At 41.6% G+C, this 18,291-nt stretch overlaps 1 protein-coding gene across 8 annotated transcripts in view; it reads left to right on the top strand.

The window, feature by feature from the left end:
* The window catches only part of MYO6 (myosin VI), a 131,926-nt gene that overhangs the window by 56,241 nt on the left and 57,394 nt on the right, over positions 1–18,291 (top strand). For 6 of the 8 annotated variants that reach the window (XM_057494068.1, XM_057494064.1, XM_036917450.2 and 3 more), the window contains 5 exons: positions 1,373–1,511; positions 8,937–9,006; positions 13,197–13,270; positions 16,662–16,791; positions 17,974–18,079. In XM_057494068.1, the coding sequence (XP_057350051.1) occupies positions 1,395–1,511; positions 8,937–9,006; positions 13,197–13,270; positions 16,662–16,791; positions 17,974–18,079 (497 nt within the window). In that variant the 5' untranslated portion in view covers positions 1,373–1,394. Of the gene's footprint in view, positions 1–1,016; positions 1,158–1,353; positions 1,512–8,936; positions 9,007–13,196; positions 13,271–16,661; positions 16,792–17,973; positions 18,080–18,291 lie in introns of those variants that run through there. The other 2 variants (XM_057494065.1, XM_057494067.1) reach the window with 2 other exon arrangements.

Below are 18,291 nucleotides of genomic sequence, written 5' to 3'. Positions count from 1 at the left end.
AGGGTCCACATGGGGAGACCCCGATTTGAGAGTGTCACGTACGCAGCAAGTTACTGCACACACATCGACTCCTCTTTAAGTTTAGATAAGTAATGAAAAGTAAGTTCCCATTGAGATACGGGAGCACCTGGGATCACTCACTAGCTGCTTTCTTGTTACACGTTAATGTCATAGAATCTAAGCCCACTGAAATCACATATTTTATATAAATATGTGTAAAGTTACATATTTTACTTGTTTAAAATTAAATATTTCATAGACCCTTTGGGATAGTCTCAAAAGACAGAATTATAAATGTCAGATCTGAGAGTACCAAGCATCAAAGAAGCTTTATAGGGACACTTGAAAAATTAGATGAGCATTCACAATAGGCAGAAACCAGAAACAATCCAAACGTCCATCAACAGGACAACAGGTGCATGACTGTGCTGCAGTCACTCAGTGGGCTGGCGTCCCAGTGACACGGTCGAATATCAAAACATTTTGTTAAATGAAGGAAGGCTGACACAAAGTATACATACTCTATGACTTTATTTGTGTAGAATCCCAGAACAGGTAAGAACTAATCTATGATGACAGTAGCCAGAGCAGGGGACCCCTGTAGGGTATAGGATTGACTGGAAGGAGGCCTGAGGGAACTTTCTGGGGTGATGGAAATGTTCTGTATATTGATAATGATATATATTGAATGTTTGTTATGGGGATATATCTGCTTGTGAAAGTCATCAACTCGTACACTTAGGAACTGTACCATTCACAGTATATAAGTTTTGCCTCAATGAAATAAAGAAAACAACAAAACTGCATGCCGAGTGGTTCTGTGGGGGAGCATGTGGGGAGCACAGGGTGAGGCGTCCCTGTGGTCTCAGATTGTCGGGGGGAGTTTCCCAGAGGTGGTAATCTCTCACATCTCTCATTTTTATTCCTTCCACTCTAAAGTGACTTACTGTTCAACTCTTAGCCGACGCCACACAATAAACTGTATTCCTGGGATGATTATTTAATTGATTGTGCAATCCAGAATAGTTAGGTGGTAAAGGAGAGGGCGTCATAAATGACACCCGTACAACAGGTAGAAACCGGCTCTTTGTGTTTCTCTACGGCTCAAAGTGAAGGACTCCACTGCAGGACAACTGGAGGAAGAGGGTGGTGAGCAGGTGTGTCCTGAGGGCGGGGCAGCCTCCCCTGGGTCCTTCTGCGAGGGTGGATAAAGCAGGGACAGGGTGCAGCAGGATGGCAGGGGTGGGGTTACCTGTGGCAGGTATAGACATGTGTTTCTGTCAATTGTGATTTACATGTTAACTTCTAAAATATATGTTGTTTTTTTATTTCCAGAGTTAGTCATGTTGGTTTATTTGTTCCTTTGAAACAGGAGATACTAGCTCTCTTCAAAAATGGAGGACGGGAAGCCCGTCTGGGCACCACACCCTACAGATGGTTTTCAGATGGGCAATATTGTGGATATTGGCCCTGACAGCTTAACTATTGAACCCCTGAACCAAAAAGGCAAGGTGAGTTTCCCAGAAAGGTTTCAAAATTTAATTTCTCTCTGTAGGTGTCTCCCTTCTTAATGAAGTAGATATTCGTGGCACAGTAGAGGGGAAAGCAGTTTTCTGGGGAGTGAGTGAATCTTAGTTTTCTACTGTCTTAAATACCCTAAGGAAAAAACTGATGTGTGATAAAATCAAAAGAAGTTGAGCCTTTCATGATCATATTCTTAAGAAATAGCTATATGATAAAATAAAAACATTTTTATTCCCTATTACTAAAGTTATGACTATATCTGTGATGTATTTAACAAAAATTGGAAACGGATTATGTCATCAGATTTTCCTTTTTGCTTTAGCTTGTAGGTATCTTTTTTCGTAGCTTTTTATTAAATTTATTAAATGGAATTGGAGTAAATATATTTCTATTTAGTAAAGGTACTTTAGTCTTAAACATACCCTCTATTATAATAGTTTTTAAAACAAGCAAACTTTAATTTTGTACCCATGCTGTTTCCTTTTATGCTTAGACAGTCTAGGCGGCATTACAAATGGGAGTTTGGGGAAAAAGCTGCCTGGGTCTCTTTCACTCTTCGTGGGGACTGAGGCTCTGTTACTATGGGAGAAATTCACAATTTTCAGTTTAATAAATATTCCTGTTAAACAGGTCTTGCCACTAAATCAAATTTGTTGATGTCATTTCTGTTTACTTCAGACTCTGCAAATGTTCATGAATAATTTATATTCTGCTGAAAAAAGGTTAATGCCGTAGGACTGCCATCCTGTGGGAGCCTTAAAAAGAAAAGGCGGCTCTCCCATGAGGTCTTTTTGCAGAGAAAACTACTCTGTTACTGTAAACAACCCAGAAGCCTAAATGCATAATGTATGATGTGCCGTATTAGAGGGGGCCAATTGAGGATGCCCTTAGGAAAGAAAGAACAAAGTGTTTCTAGGTCTTCCTTTTATTTTATTTTATTTATTTATATTTTTAAGGTATCTTTCTATACAATCTTATGCTCAGGTTTCACATGAGCAACGTTGTGGTTACTAGATACCCCCTATTATCAAGTCCCCACCACATACCCCATTATAGTCACTGTCCGTCAGCATAGTAAGATGCTATAGTCACTACGTGTCTTCTCTGTGCTGTACTCCCTTCCCTGTGCCCCCTCCCATATTATGTGTGCTAATCAGAATGCCCCTTAATGCCCTTATCCCTCCCTTCCCACCCACCATCCCCAACCCCTTTTCCTTTGATAACCACTAGTCCATTCTTGGTTTCTGTGAGTCTGCTGCTGTTTTGTTCCTTCAGTTTTTGCTTTGTTCTTATACTCCACAGATGAGTGGAATCATTTGGTACTTGTCTTTCTCCGCCTGGCTTATTTCACCGAGCATAATACCCTTTAGCTCCATCCATGTTGTTGCAAATTGTAGGATTTGTTTTCTTCTTTTGGCTGAATAATATTCAATTGTGTATATGTACCACATCTTCTTTATTCATCTACTGATGGACACTTAGGTTGCTTCCATGTCTTGGCTATTGTAAATAGTGCTGTGATAAACATAGTGGTGCATATGTCTTTTTGAATCTGGGATCTTGTTTTCTTTAAGTAAATTCCTAGGAGTGGAATTCCTGGGTCAAATGGTGTGGAGACCAGCTCCACAAACCAGCTGAACCTGAGAGGAGTGGATGAGGAGATTAAGGGAAACACAGAGAAAGATATAAGAAAGACATGGAAACCAAAGTTGGGATCAGGAGGTTCACTGACCGTTGGTGGTGGGCAAGTGACGCAGTTTGATTTCTGAGCACAGCTTATATAGACAGGCTTACAATGATGTCACTTACGGGCTGATCTCATATCCGGTATTGTCACTTCTGCTTCTGGTGACCCACTTCTGGTGCGATACTGCTTCCAGGCCTCTACAAAATGGTATTTCTGTTTTTAGTTTTTTGAGAAACCTCCATATTCTTTCCACAATGGTTGAACTAACTTACATTCCCACCAGCAGTGTAGTAGGGTTCCCCTTTCTCCACATCCTCGCCGTCATTTGTTGTTCCTAGTCTTTTTTGTGTTGGCCATTCTAACTGGTGTGAGGTGGTATCTCATTGTGGTTTTAATTTGCATTTCCCTGATAGTGATGTGGAACATCTTTTCATGTGTCTGTTGGCCATCTGAATTTCTTCTTCAGAGAATTGTCTGTTCAGATCTTCTGCCCATGTTTTAATCAGATTATATGTTTTTTGGGTGTTGAGGCATGTGAGCTTTTTATATATTTTGGATGTTAACCCCTTGTCGGATATATCATTTACAAATATATTCTCCCATACTGTAGGATGCCTTTTTGTTCTGCTGATGGTGTCCTTTGCTGTATAGCTTTTTAGTTTGATATAGTCCCATTTGTTCATTTTTGCTTCTGTTTCCCTTGCTCGAGGAGATGTATTCAGGAAAATGTTGCTCATGTTTATATTCAAGAGATTTTTGCCTGTGTTTTCTTCTAAGAGTTTTATGGTTTCATGACTTACATTCAGGTCTTTGATCCATTTTGAGTTTACTTTTGTGTATGGGGTTAGACAATGATCCAGTTTCATTCTCTTGCATGTAGCTGTCCAGGTTTGCCAACATAAGTTATTGAAGAGGCTGTCATTTCCCCATTGTATGTCCATGGCTCCTTTATTGTATAATAATTGGCAATATATATGTGGGTTTATATCTGGGCTCTCTATTCTGTTCCATTGATCTATGGGTCTATTCTTGTGCCAGTACCAAATTGTCTTGTATACAATGGCTTTATAGTAGAGCTTGAAGTTGGGAAGCAAGATCCCTCCCGCTTTATTCTTCCTTCTCAGGATTGCCTTGGCTATTTGGGGTCTTTTGTACTTCCATATGATTTTTTAGAGCTATTTGTTCTAGTTCATTGAAGAATGCTGTTGGTATTTTCATAGGGATTGCATTGAATCTGTAGATTGCTTTAGGCAGGATGGCTATTATGACAATATTAATTCTTCCTACCCATGAACATGGGATGTATTTCTATTTATTGGTATCTTCTTTGATTTCTCTCAAGAGTGTCTTGTAGTTTTCAGGTTATAGGTCTTCCACTTTTTTGGTTAGGTTTATTCCTAGGTATTTTATTCTTTTTGATGCAATTGTGAATGGAATTGTTTTCCTGATTTTTCTTTCTACTAGTTCCTTGTTACTGTATAGGAATGCAACAGATTTCTGTGTATTAATTTTGTGTCCTACGACTTTGCTGAATTCAGATATTAGTTCTAGTAGTTTTGGAGTGGAGTCTTTAGTGTTTTTTATGTACAATATCATGTCATCTGCAAATAGTGACAGTTTGACTTCTTCTTTACTAATCTGGATGCCTTGTATTTCTTTGTTTTGTCTGATTGCCATAGGTAGGACCTCCAGTACTATGTTGAATAAAAGCGGGGAAAGTGGGCATCCTTGTCTTGTTCCTGATCTTAGAGGAAAAGTTTTCATCTTTTTGCTGATAAGTATAATCTTGGCTGTGGGTTTGTCATATATGGCTGTTATTATGTTGAGGTACTTGCCCTCTATACCCATTTTGTTGAGAATTTTTATCATGAATGGATGTTGAATTTTGTCAAATGCTTTTTCAGCATCTATGGAGATGATCATGTGGTTTTTGTCCTTCTTTTTGTTGATGTGGTGGATGATGTTGATGGATTTTCTAGTATTGTACCATCCTTGCATCCCTGGACGTCTTCCTTTGATTAATAAGTACCTGTTTGTCCTTACAATGCAGAGCATTAAAAAAAAAAGAAAGAAACTTAAAAATAAGCTCCATTATTTTTATGTATTTGAAGTTACAGGGGAGGAACAACTTTTCCCTATACTTTTGGGTCTTCACAAGGCAGTGGAGAGCCAAAGTGACTAGAGCAGAAAGCTTTTACCCCTTTTAAATAAGGAAACAGTGAATTTGTGAAGAATTAAAAGGACAAAGGGCTTGGCCTGGGGCAGTCCACTGCGAAGAAGTGGTTGGGGAAGTGGTTGGGAAGATGGCGGTTAGTAGGACCAGACTGGTTTGTGCAGATTTCTCGTTGGCCCAGTTCCCTCTCCCTGGTGACAAAAGCCTTCCTCCTGGTGCCGGGGCTCCTTTCCCCGGGAGTCCTGCTCCTGCTTCGGGAGGGAAGCGGCGGGCCAGAGCAGCCGCTGTGTGTCTGCTGTTTCTCAGGTACCTTTAACTTGGAAGAATGACTTTGCCAGAGTAGCGGATTGTGGGGTGACAGACCTGGAGAACCTTTTGTTGTCCTTCAGTCTTTGTTAGTTTATATTTGTTATATTTTATAAACACTATCAATCAGAAGGCAAAGTGAAATGAAATGTATTTCCTAGGCATATTCTGTTATATCTGCTGGTGACAAAATACTTCAGTTCAAGCATAGAAGAAACTTGATTTATGGGTGCATGCTTTCTCATATTTTAAATATTTCATGTACTTCCAATTACTATTATTGAGTTGCACACATAGAACCAATAAAAGCACTTAAAATTCAAATCGTGAAATCATAAAAACGTGTGGGTCTGTAGGTAATTTTATCAGCTGAAGTTGAAGCTTCTTTTTGCAGAAATTGTCTGAGGGCCAGCAGACTCCTGGCGCTGGTTCTGACCTGCCCACACCCCCCACTCTCCGATGGGTCTTAGCACCTCGTACAGGGTCATGACAGCCCTGTGGTTAAACAGACCTTTAGGAGAAGCAGTCCTTTGCCTGGGTAATTCATGGTCTAGAGATCATCACCTTTTGAAAATTAAGGAAATAAGTGCACAAGTGATGGTCAAGTTGAGAAATACAGGAGAGTGATCGGCCCTAGTGAGGAACATGTCTTTGATGATAACAATGGCTTTTCAAGTGTTTGGATTGTGACCCATAGTAAGAAATAGACTTAACGTTGCATTAGGTATGTGTAGGTGTGTGAACATATGCTCATAAATGAAAGTTTGTCAGATGAAATATACTTCCCACATGTGATGCCTGCTGATATTTTCTAGTATCTTCTGTTCTGTTAATGGTGCTGTGTTGAACCTCTCAACTGATCACTTGTGTCGTAACTGCAGCAGCCTAGCCTTGAGGGTGTAAAGCCCTGTATGTGTGGCCCGCATGGGCCCGCACTTCCCTTTCCCTGTCTTTGGTCTTACCTTCTGCTGCAGGGTGCTTGGTGTCATTGTCCCCGGGCTGCCTTGCTGCAGAATGCCACTCTCCTTGGCCCTTTGCTTAGCAAATGCTTGTTCATCTCCAGACTCTGATTGAGGCCTCCTTTATTGAACATTTCCAGATTTTCAATCTCTCTGTCCTCTTCCCATGCGACAGAATTTACCATTGGCTACCCTTTCCTTCAGGGAGTGTGTCTTGCCAATGGGTTTCAGCCCCGGGCAAGTTCGCTATGGATTCAATGTGACCAAAGAAAATGACAGCAAAACATTCTTGGGGTGAAAGGGTTATACCCAACTTTATTTCCAGGTGACAGGTCAGTCACTAAAGTCCCATTCACTCAGAGCGAGTCTGCATGCAGCAAGCCAGTCTCTGCCTCTGGGGCCCTCTGTCCGCACAGCCATCCTCTGGGTCTCTCTGCACAGCCATCCCGCACAGCTATCCTCTGGGCCTCTGTCCTCTGCGCTGCCACCACTCCAGCCTCTGCTCTGCTCTCCTGCAGTTCTCTCTTGCTCGTGTCGCACCCAGAGCACTGGGCGGAGCTCTTTATATAGAGTCAACAGCCATGTATTGCCCGCAGGTGTGCAGTGAGTTAGTCAACCAGGGCCAGGTGAGAATCCTGGCCACAGGAACTCTCATTCTATCCACAGAGTGGCATGAATTGTCTCCTGGAACGCTTTGCTGGGGGCAGTGGCTTGCGCCCTCGCCCCATCAGGTGCAGTCCTCTCGAGTGCAGAGGGTGCCTTCTTGTCCCTTTGTCTCTGGAGCTTGCTGACTGTGTCTGGCAGGTGGTCGAAGTTTCCTGCTGGTGATCAGCACGCCGGTATGTGAGCTGCTCGCAACAGGAGAAAAAGCCTCCTGTGTTTGAGAGAAGACAGTTGCCCTAATGTAACAAATTTCCTTTCTTACTGAGTAGATGGTGAAGGGGAGAAGAAGATGGGGACTGGTGATAATTAGAGGGAAGAAAAAGGAGGGAAAGAAACTACTTTTTAGGGCTCACAGCTGGCCTTTCAGTCCTGCCTCTAACCTTCGCATCCTAGGAGCTCTGTGCTCCACCTCTTCCCCAGTTTCTGACCTCCTGGGGCCTCTTTTATTTCACATGGCTTCTGAGAGGATAGAACCAACACCTGGAATCCGGGGGTCCTGACCCTTGTTGCCACAGCTGTGAACCTGAGCGTTATAGGTCTAGAACGTCAGCAGTTACTTCTGAACACACTTCCCCGCAGAGTTAAAAATTGTGGATTGTTTTGTATTACCACTAATACAATTAATGTACATTATGGATTTGTTCTGATTCTGTGATCTAGCCTCTATACGCTTCCACATCTGTAATATAAAGAGCATGTGTACTGGGTTCTAAATAATCAGCTTTCAGAGTTTGAGGCCCTAACAGCTTTCTGCCTTGGGTACGACTTTACGTTGCAGAGGTCCCAGCAGCCTTTCTTTTTCTCTGTGAACGACAGCAGCAGCCCTTTTTTTGATACTCTGGCATATGTAGATGTATAAATTTTATCTTAAAATAATTGAGCAGTTTTTCCTTGGAGTTTTAATTGATGTTGGTGGAAACTCTGACCACAGGAGTAACTGTAATGGTTTGAGAAGTGTAAATTAAAAGATAACTGTTAGGATGGCATGGGTAAAGTTTCATTCTCTTTAGATGTAATTTGAGATCATTTCTTCTATCTTACAAGATACTATCTTAATTCTAGAGTTTCTACCGTAGCATTCAAGTGATACAGTAAATACATACTTATTCATGGGTACCTATAATTTTACAGACCAAATAGTTTTGGATACTGTTTATATTTCTAATGCATTCTGTACAGAAATTTGTGTAGAATCTGTTTTCCTCCAACTATAGATTTAATTAAGTAATAGTCTGTTCTGTTGGTACAGCTAAGTGATTATTTTCCTTTTTAAAAACAAAACTATATACAAACATTAAAGATTTTATTTTAAAAAATTTGTTAAGTATAGCATGCCTATGTAAGTTTAATATTAATATACTTATTGCTTAGTCCTACTCTAGGTGTTGGAACATAGGACTTTGTTACTGATGTATATATATTATTGATTTCATGTTCATGGTAATACTGGGTAATATACTTGAGTAAAGTTTAACCCTACTTGTTAAATAGTAGGGTTTTGTACTGTATTTTAATGAAGAGCATATTGTTGCTATTATTACATTGTGTGTGACCAATTAAGCTCTTTTATTTTTCTTACTATTTATAAACCGCCAGATTGATGAGCTCTTGTTCTGTTTGTTAGACGTTCTTGGCTCTCATAAACCAAGTGTTCCCTGCAGAAGAGGACAGTAAGAAAGATGTGGAAGATAACTGTAAGTATCGAGTTAAAAACCGGTTCTCAGCACAGAAAAGGAAGCTGTTGCTCCAAAAACTAAGTTAGTGGTTATAGTACTAGGCTCACCCTGCTGGTTCAGAAGAACGTAGACTTTTGACATGAAGGCTCACATGAATGCAGGGGCCCAGAAGTCCTAAATCAGTTATCGCCTGGCATCTGCACTTTGGCCAAACAGTCCCTTGAATGTCCTTTTTGTGTCCCTTAATTGTGTAAATGTGGGGAATGGTAATAATTTACTCTGTAGCCTGAGCTAAAAATCGCTTGTTAACAGTTTTGAAGGTTATTTTGAACCTCACCTAGAAGCGGATGATTTTTGAAGTAGTATTCAGTAATTTGGGAGTTGAGTCAAGAAGGACCCATTTAATGTCACTGAGGGAAACAAGCATAAAAAAAAAATACTGTGTAATAAGTACTAATTGAAAAATTGATTTTGGAACATTAAAGCACAACATTACTTTGACTTATAACTATTTTGACATGTTCGATGCTAAAAAAAACTTTATCCAGTGAACAGGCCATGTTTATTCTTATATTTTCAAGATTAAGCAGTAAACATATTTCATTTTTTATTTGGCAGTATTTAAGAATCGTGTCTAGTCATGGCTTTCATTCAAGGTATCTGACACTGAAAACTTCATTTAAAGAAAAAGTAAGAGAGGAATATATTACATCCTTATTGGTCTTCTCTGAGGCTCCCATTTGAGTGAGCCCGTAAGGTCCCCTGGTGCGTGTGTGAACGGGGCAGCGCGGGACAGGGGAGTAATGGGGGCCTGGGGTTCAGAGTCTGACTGTGCTCCCAGGAAGCCTTGCACCTGTGGGCGACTTCTCTCTCCTCTTCAAGCTTCTCATCTGTAAAGTGGGAGTAGTAGTGTGTATGTTGTATGCTTAGTGATGGCTTATTTTAAATGCTTGGGGTAGCACCTGACTCCTAACTGTCCCTCAGGAAATGGCAGCTCTTACTATTAGGTGTAAGAGATTGAGGAAAAATGTGGAGCTTCCTCTCTTTTTTCCAAAATTGCTGGGGAATTTGTCTGATGGGATAATATTTTTATGAAGAGCAGTCAGATATCAATAAAAAGGAATGAGATTCTGCCATATTCAAAATGAGAGAATTCTTCTCCACTAAAACTTGTAGGGTATTCAGAAGTAGGAATTAATCCTTTTCACATTTAGAATATGTGAATTTTTTCATCTTTATATCCACAGGTAGCCAGACGTGAAAAATGGTTTTGAGTTCAGTTCTTAAATTAATATTTTAAAACATTCTCCCTGTGGTTTCATCTTGGTACACCTGGCTAGGCCCTCAGTCTTCCTGTCTCAGTGTGCCCTTGCTGCCGCTCCAAGGCGTTTTCCTCTGATGACGCCGGGCACAGCAGCGTCCCTGGGTGGGCGCTGGCGGCCCTCCACACACAGTAGCGCGGCCCTGCCTCAGGTCCTTTTCTGAAGCCACACCGTTAATGCCGCTCTGGTCGTTGAGTTCAGAACAGGGGCTTTCGAGCTAAAGAAGTGCCATCGTTTCTTATCGCTTTGGTCTGAGGCTTGCCACAGAATCTCTGTCCTCCACCAGGTGGCACAGCATTGTTTTTAGGGTCTCACGGGGGTGTTTCTAAAATACTTTCCTCTTCTCGCATCCTGGTCCAGCGTGACGGTTGCAAGCCTGGTGTGTGTGGAGCATTCAGAGCTGTGTGGCAGAGGTGCTTTGAAACACAGATACAGGGTGTCTTCTGATAATGCCCTGATAATAGAGCAAGATTTATGTCTGCTTTCAGCTCCGGGTTTTCTAGGTGGAGATTAGTATGTTAATTTTACCTTCACACTTGACTTCTGGGTCTTAATGCCAGAAGAAAACAATTCAGGGAATGTGAAGTCAGTAATTTGTGTAATATCATTTTTTATGTGTTGAGTTTAAAGCTGTTACTAGTTACATGACACACAGTATTCTTCATGAGTTATTAGCATTAGAAAATGGAAATAATAGAGACTGTAATATTGGAGAGCATCCCCGAAGCTCTTGTGCAGCCTCTTTTCCAGGGACGGGGTGACTGGTGCGGCTGTGACCGTAGCTGCTGCGCTCAAGCTGTGTGTCGGCTCCTTTTTTCTTCCTCTTAGTGAACTGAACTGTAATGAGCGGCAGGGTCTTAAATAATCAGGTGACCCCCTAGTCAGAGCCCTAGATTTAATAATTACATCATACTCGCTCTTCATTAGACACTTTGGTATGCTTGGTGTATATTTATTAAGCCAAAATGCTTCTTAAGAGAGTTCATGAAGAAACAAATATATTTATTGTCTTATTACACATCTTGTTTTTAAAATGTTAATATTGAGTGTAGTTAAGTCTATGAATAATCAGGCAATAAAGGCTAACAGCTCACATAAGGGATCACATGTAAGTGGCCATGCCAAGTGGCTGGCTGCCAGGAGGGGAGAGCAGGAGGGCGCTCGGTGGGGCAGGAGGTCATTTCTGAGGCCCTGGTGACAGCCCTAGGCCGTGCCTTTAGGGGATGCATAGACAGTTGGGACTTAACCACTTCCCATTCTGGCAAACTGAGGGTGGAAAATATTTTCCTCTGTCCCCCCTTTGCAAGTCTTCATGAAAATGGAATAGTCTGAGTAATATGACTTAAGAGGAAGACCCTCTTGTCCAGATTCTTACTGTCATTGGCAGATTCTTCACCAGTTAGGGATTTATTTAGTTTAATTAGCAGATATTCCTGTGAGGGCTGGCGCTGAGTGTGGAAGGTGGTGAAGAAATGAGAGCAAACAGTCACTTACATGTGGGGTTCAGCATTCTTTGATCAGCTCTCCAGGGGAACTGCATTGTGGGATTAGGAACTCTTTCTTAAAGGAAGCAGAGAGACTCTCCTATACCAGCCAGTTCAGAAGAAGGTGAGAGATGGGGGAGGGGTTCAGCGTCGTGCTTTGATTAAGACAGGGCAGCGTGCAGACCAGGCTGCTGGGACAAGGGTAGGACAGGTGGTCAAGACCCAAGCCAGGTGCGCCTGCGCCACCTGCCTTCTCCACATCTTCCCTCCACTGAAAGGAAAGCTGCTGTTCAGCTGTTAGAGGCCCCACCCACTTTTTACCTTGTCCACTGTGCCCTAGGTGGCATAGCAGAAAGTGAGGCGTGTGTGCCTGGAATGGGAACGGCTGCGTTCCGCAAGGACGGAAGCGTGGGCGGTCTTCACGGAGAGAGGGTGAGCAGGAGGCTCTTGTTCGCAGAGTTGCCTGGGTGTTGAGTTGTGGGCATCTATGCAGCCTCAGCGAGAGGCCAACCAGCCAGCAAACGAGTCAGGCAGAGTCCTGCCCTCGAGGGCCTGGGTTAGCTCGCCAAAACTAGACCAGTACGGAATCGTTACTGCAGTGCTGGCAGTCTGCGCTAAGCGCCCTAAAGAAAGTACACAGAAGAAGGCAGCTATGGTGGTGCTGGTGGTCTTAACGGGGAAGGATCATCTGTGAGATGGGCTTTGAACTGACTTGAAAGGACAGGTAGATTTTGGGACCTAGAGATGTAGAGGAAGAACCCAGTGCATGAAGGGTATTTGGGTTTGGTAAATAGTGTAGTCTGCCTGCAAGTGAGACCCTAGTAAAGGGAGTTGTGGAAGAGTCTATGAAAATGTCAGTTGAATGCAGGCTTAACATGAGGCTTGAATATAGACTTTGGTAGTTGATGGAGACCCACTGATGTTTTTTGAGGAGAAAGATTTAATTAAGGCCATAGTTCAGTTGGATCGATGTGCCAAGCAGTCTGGATTAGAGAGGAGAGAGGCTGAGGCAATAGACAATTATGAGGCTATTAGGATTACAAAACGGATAAAGAAATCTAACTGGGATGAGACAGTAGAAATGGAAAGAAAGGAGAGACATTTCAGAGATTCAGATAAGGCTAATTTTGCGTGCCTACCTCTCGCCTGGTACTCTGGTATGCTTTATGACATGGTGTAAAGACTTGGAAACCAGCTTAGAGGCGAGGATGGCTTGTCTGCTCTGTCGTGAGGTGGAGATGCAGGAAGGGGCCCAGGGTTGGAGGGCAGGGAGAGTGGGACAGACTATGTCAGAGGATAGTATACACTCAGATACGTAATCAGGGTGATTCAGATTAAGATAATACTGTTTTATTTACTTTTTTCTTCAAAGATCTAATGATTTACAAATTTTATGTCTCAGGTTCACTAATGTATTTAAATGAAGCCACACTCCTTCATAATATCAAAGTTCGATACAATAAAGACAGAATTTATGTAAGTATTTTACCTGTGGTTTATGGTTTTGGGGATAATTATTTTACATGCTACTGTTTGTTTTTTTAAGCTTGAAATTTTCTAACAGGAAGTCATACTTGATCTGAGCCTGTTGAAAAGCTTGTAAGCTTCATGAGGACGTTCTTTGATTTACTGCTCTGACTACAGGCTTAGAACATGCATGATATATTGTAGGCACTTATAAATATTTGTGGAATGAAGTAATGAATTCATAACATCATCTAATATCCTCCAGACTTAAAAATGTTCAGTTTGGTTGTTTAAAAAAATTAATTGTTTTGGGTTTTGATTTGTTACTTCTGACATGTTTGCAGATCTATTTAATTAATTCACTTTTCCACATTGTTCTGCAGAGAACATAAGGCAGCTTATAAGGAGAATATATTAAATTCAAAAATTTGGATGACAAAAAGATGTACCTGAAGAAATGTCAGGGGCACTGACATGCTGATCATAGAGCCTAAATAGTTACAGTATTTAATGAAACCCCAAATAGATTTTTCACCCCAAAAATTCAGAATATTAATAAGTGAAACACAATGCTTTTAATATGAATAAGGTTGCCCCAGATCATTCAGGTGGATATTAACTAGTATGTTTTAATTATAGTTACTCACTGGGCATGTGTGAGGTGTTCATCTAATATGACCTAGTCGCAGATTTCTTTGTTGACTGGACATAAACCACCACCCCACTCTAGTTCTCTGGCTATAAAGATAGGACTCTTCATTATTTTTGAACAAAGAAAACACATGGCTTCTTTGATACTTCCTAGATCAAATGACAGTTTTAATCTTTTATATCACTATCAGTTTGCCTAATTGTACTTACCTAATTCTGACTAAATTACCTTTAGTCTTTGCCATCTGTCCAAATAGTGACAGCTGGGAAATGGAGCTGATCTAGTCTTTTCCAGGAGAGTTCACTTGCTATCTCTTGGTTATACACAGTGTAACGTCTTTACTTCCTCCTTGATTTTTTTTCAAAATCGGCTAAATAGAGAGTACATATAGGTTGATATGTGGCTATTTTTTTTTAATTAAAGTATCATTGATACACAGTTTCACATGAACAACATTGTGGTTTTAACATTCACCCATGTTATCAAGTCCCCCCAACCCCATTGCAGTTACTGTCCATCAGCATAGTAAGATGCTACAGAGTCACTACCTCTCTCCTCCATGCTACACTGCCTTCCCCGTGACCCCCTACATTATGTGGGCTAATCATGATGCCCCTCAATCCCCTTCTCCCTCCCTCTCCACCCCCTTCTTCTTGATAACCGCTAGTCTCTTCTTGGAGTCTGTGAGTCTGCTGCTGTTTGTTCTAAGTTTTGCTTTGTTGTTATACTCCATAAATGAGGGAAATGATCTGGTACTTGTCTTTCTCCACCTGGCTTATTTCACTGAGCATAATACCCTCTAGCTCCATCCATACTGTTGTAAAATGTCAGGATTTCTTTTCTTTTTATGGCTGAATATGTGGGTATTCTTGATTGGAAATATATTTAGAAGCAAAATTTACTCAATCAGCAGACTAATGTTGAGCATCTGATGTGCACTAAGTGCTGTTTTAGGTACTAAAATAATATAAATTTTAACAGTTTGTTAGAGCACTTTAACTTGTAATGTCAGTGAATGTTAATTGGATATAAGCAGGAAAGATCTTTCACATAGGGCTGGGCACTGCTTTTTCTTTACATGTCTTGTATCACTTGTGGTAGTGAAACAGTCTTACTTATTTGAGCAAATTTTAATTGTTTTGATATCATTTTCTTGAAATCTGTAAGTTTTTTATTACCTTCAAAAATTATTATACTTCTAAAAGAGTGAGATACTTTGTTTTTATTTGGGATGTTTAGACCAGAGCTCCATGGGTTTTCATTGGGTGTCCAGCGCTCCCTGTGTTGCATGGCGCTGAGCTGGCTGGCCATTGCCCCCGGTGACCACAGGCTCGCCTGCAGCATTCATTGTACTTGCCTTTTTCACGCTGAGTTTAGTTGACTTACAAGTCTTTGCTAAATTGCACGATTGATAGGAAAAAATATCTGTGAAATTTAAGTTTTCGATTCTCATATATAATGTTTACATCACTGGAGAATTTTAGGGTTATTCCTAACTTTTTTATCCTTCTTTTCTTAAGATATATGCAGCTGGGCAAATGACCTCTGTTAGATAGTGGCTGTTTCACATTGTCGGCTGCTATTTGGAGAACTAATATTTTCAGAATTAACTGGAGCCGCGATTGGTGTGTTTTATCCTAGCCAATTATGCCTTTAGTTATAAAAGCATTAAAAAATAGCAATACATAAATATAACTGTTATTACCATAATAGATATAAGAGAGGGAAGCAATTTGGAAAAAGAGTTTAAATTTCTTAATTTTATTTCTCACCAACCAGGATTATTACTATTCTTCTCTTAGACCTGAGTATGGGAAACAGCTAACTCACAATTAACAGTTTCATTGGTTAGAATCTTTCTTCCTTTCCTTTTGTCTCCTATAGAAAGATTGTTATCTGGAATTTCTTATTTTTCACCCCGCTCTGGGGAACACCTTTGTGAGTACTCCCTGAATTTTAGACCAGAAGTCTGAGAGCTCAGGGTTTCCACATCATTTCCCTTCTACAGCTAAAAGCAGTAAAGAGAGACATATGGTCCTGTGTGCCCTAGTTTGGTCAGTAAACCACAACTAATTGCTACACCACAACCCTCTTTCTACCCTCAAGGAGGTTTGTAAATCCTTTTGGTGCACTTTTCTGGTATTTTAAAGCTACAGTTAAGTTCTAGATTTAAAAGCAAGCCTAAGTTGCTCATTAAACATTTAGCTTGTCAATATTCTAGGCAATAGTTCACGTATGTTGTTTTGGCAAAAATCTGGGGCCAGGTGGTCACCACAGAGCTACCTCCACCCGTGGCGTGCAGGGCACAGGTCAGACATTCGGGGAGGGGGGCCAATAAAGTCGTCTAGCCGAGGAGCATCGAGGAGCAGAACCCGGGCCGCAGGACTGAGGCGAAGAGAGCGGGCTCCACGGTCGGGGCCAGCAGGAGGCCGGCTGCGAAGGGGACTCGGGGACTTGCTCTGTGCCTGCGACGCGGACTTGGGAGGTGACGTGGTAGGGGAGTGTTCTCTTTGAGGCAAAGGGAGGTCAAAAGAGAATCTTGACTTTGGACGTGCTGAGTTTGAGTACATATGGGATGAGCAGATGATAGAGACCAGGGAATGTTCAAGGCTGGAAATGCTTCTTGGGGAGTCTGGTTTATAGAGAACTGAAGGTGTCTTTGCTGTATTTTTTTTTCTCCTATGAGCCTTGTTTAGTTTTAAATGAAAATAGTAATTGGAAAATTTTGTTTATGCTTTTCCTGCTTAGACATATGTCGCCAACATTCTGATTGCAGTGAACCCATACTTTGACATACCTAAAATATATTCTTCAGGAACAATAAAGTTGTACCAAGGCAAATCTCTTGGGACAATGCCACCTCATGTCTTTGCAATTGGTAAGTAGTGTATCTCAATTTTCATTTTCCCTTACATTATACACATTTACTCAAGTTTTCTTTTGGATTAATGAAGGATGCCATGCATCAAGTACGTATTCCGTGTGCACTTGAGGAGTATCAGCGCTGTGGGGCGTGGCTCACCCGGGGCGGGAGGATGCTTGCAGCCGCTCACAGGCAGGTGCCTCCTGGCCTCTGTTAAATACCTTTGTCCTCTGAAGAGTGTCTGTCCAGCTGACAGCAGAGCACAGTAAAAGCTGGCAATAATTGTTTTTGACGCCCTAATACGATGGGCTCCATACTAAAACCGTCCTTGCTCACAGCTCTGAGACCAGGCTCCCCACTGCCACCCAGGCCTTGCTCGTGAGTGTGTTTCTTGGCTGGATGTGAGCTGCAAGAGTAGACATCTGTGCCTTATTTTGGATAAGGGCTTTGTGGAAATTTAAAGGACTGGACATGGTGTCTGCTTCATAGCTGACAGAGTCTGTGTGGGGGACAGTGGACCTGTCTTCTCCTTTGTTAGGCTCACGCTCATCTTGAGGAACTCCAGCCCCAAGGGACAGGGATGGAGTCACTGGACACACATCCCTGTGGCGGGTGACCGAGGTAGTCCAGACCCGACTGGCACTCACACGAGGACATGTTAGTTCCTCCCTGGCGCTCATGGCCTGTTTTCCTTGGGCTGCCTCCCTGTGCCTGTGTGTTGGTCACAGTAGTATTACAGGAAAAAAACAGATTTATTTTGTGATTTTTTTTTTTTTTTGTCTAGTAGAATTTTTTGTTCCTGGATTTCTTAATTGGCAGCCCGTTGCTTGCTTTTCTCTGGGGACTTCGTTAGTCTGGTGCGGTGAGGCCTGTTCTCTCTCTGCACATATGCTCTGCTGCCAAGGGGTCTGGGCCAGAGCTCCCGCTGCGGGACGCGCTCGCACAAACACTCAGTTGTTTATTTGGATTTCCTTTTAGCTATCAGGGTGGTAAATTAGGACATTTAAGCTAAGTACTTCCCGAGATATTTTGAATACTTTTGAATGCTTTTACTTTAAGATTTTAGTAGCTGTAAACACACACTTATAATACCCTTAGGAGCAGATGCCTTTTTTTAATAGTTAAATGAACTTTCTCTCATTTAGTAAATTTGTATTGAATACACTGTTCATGATTAATGTGTTATTTTGACCATAGCTGATAAGGCTTTTCGAGACATGAAGGTACTCAAGATGAGTCAGTCTATCATTGTATCTGGAGAATCAGGAGCTGGCAAAACGGAAAATACAAAATTTGTTCTAAGGTGAGGAGTATTTAGGTAACCTGGAATATTTGAAACAGGCTTTTTTTTTTAAATTGTGATTAAAAAGTACATGACATAGCATTACCATCCTAACCATCCCAAGTGTGCGGTCCGGTAGCATCGAGTGACCTCATGCAGCTGCCAGCCAGCCCCGAGCTTCGTGTGCAGAGCCCCTGCCGCCAGCCGCCTCCCTGGCACCCCCCGCTGCCAGC

Source organism: Manis pentadactyla, chromosome 16 (assembly GCF_030020395.1).
Source record: "Manis pentadactyla isolate mManPen7 chromosome 16, mManPen7.hap1, whole genome shotgun sequence".
NCBI lineage: Eukaryota > Metazoa > Chordata > Mammalia > Pholidota > Manidae > Manis > Manis pentadactyla.
The sequence above is the reverse complement of the archived record's forward strand: the minus strand, read 5'-3'. Positions and strand labels throughout refer to the sequence as shown.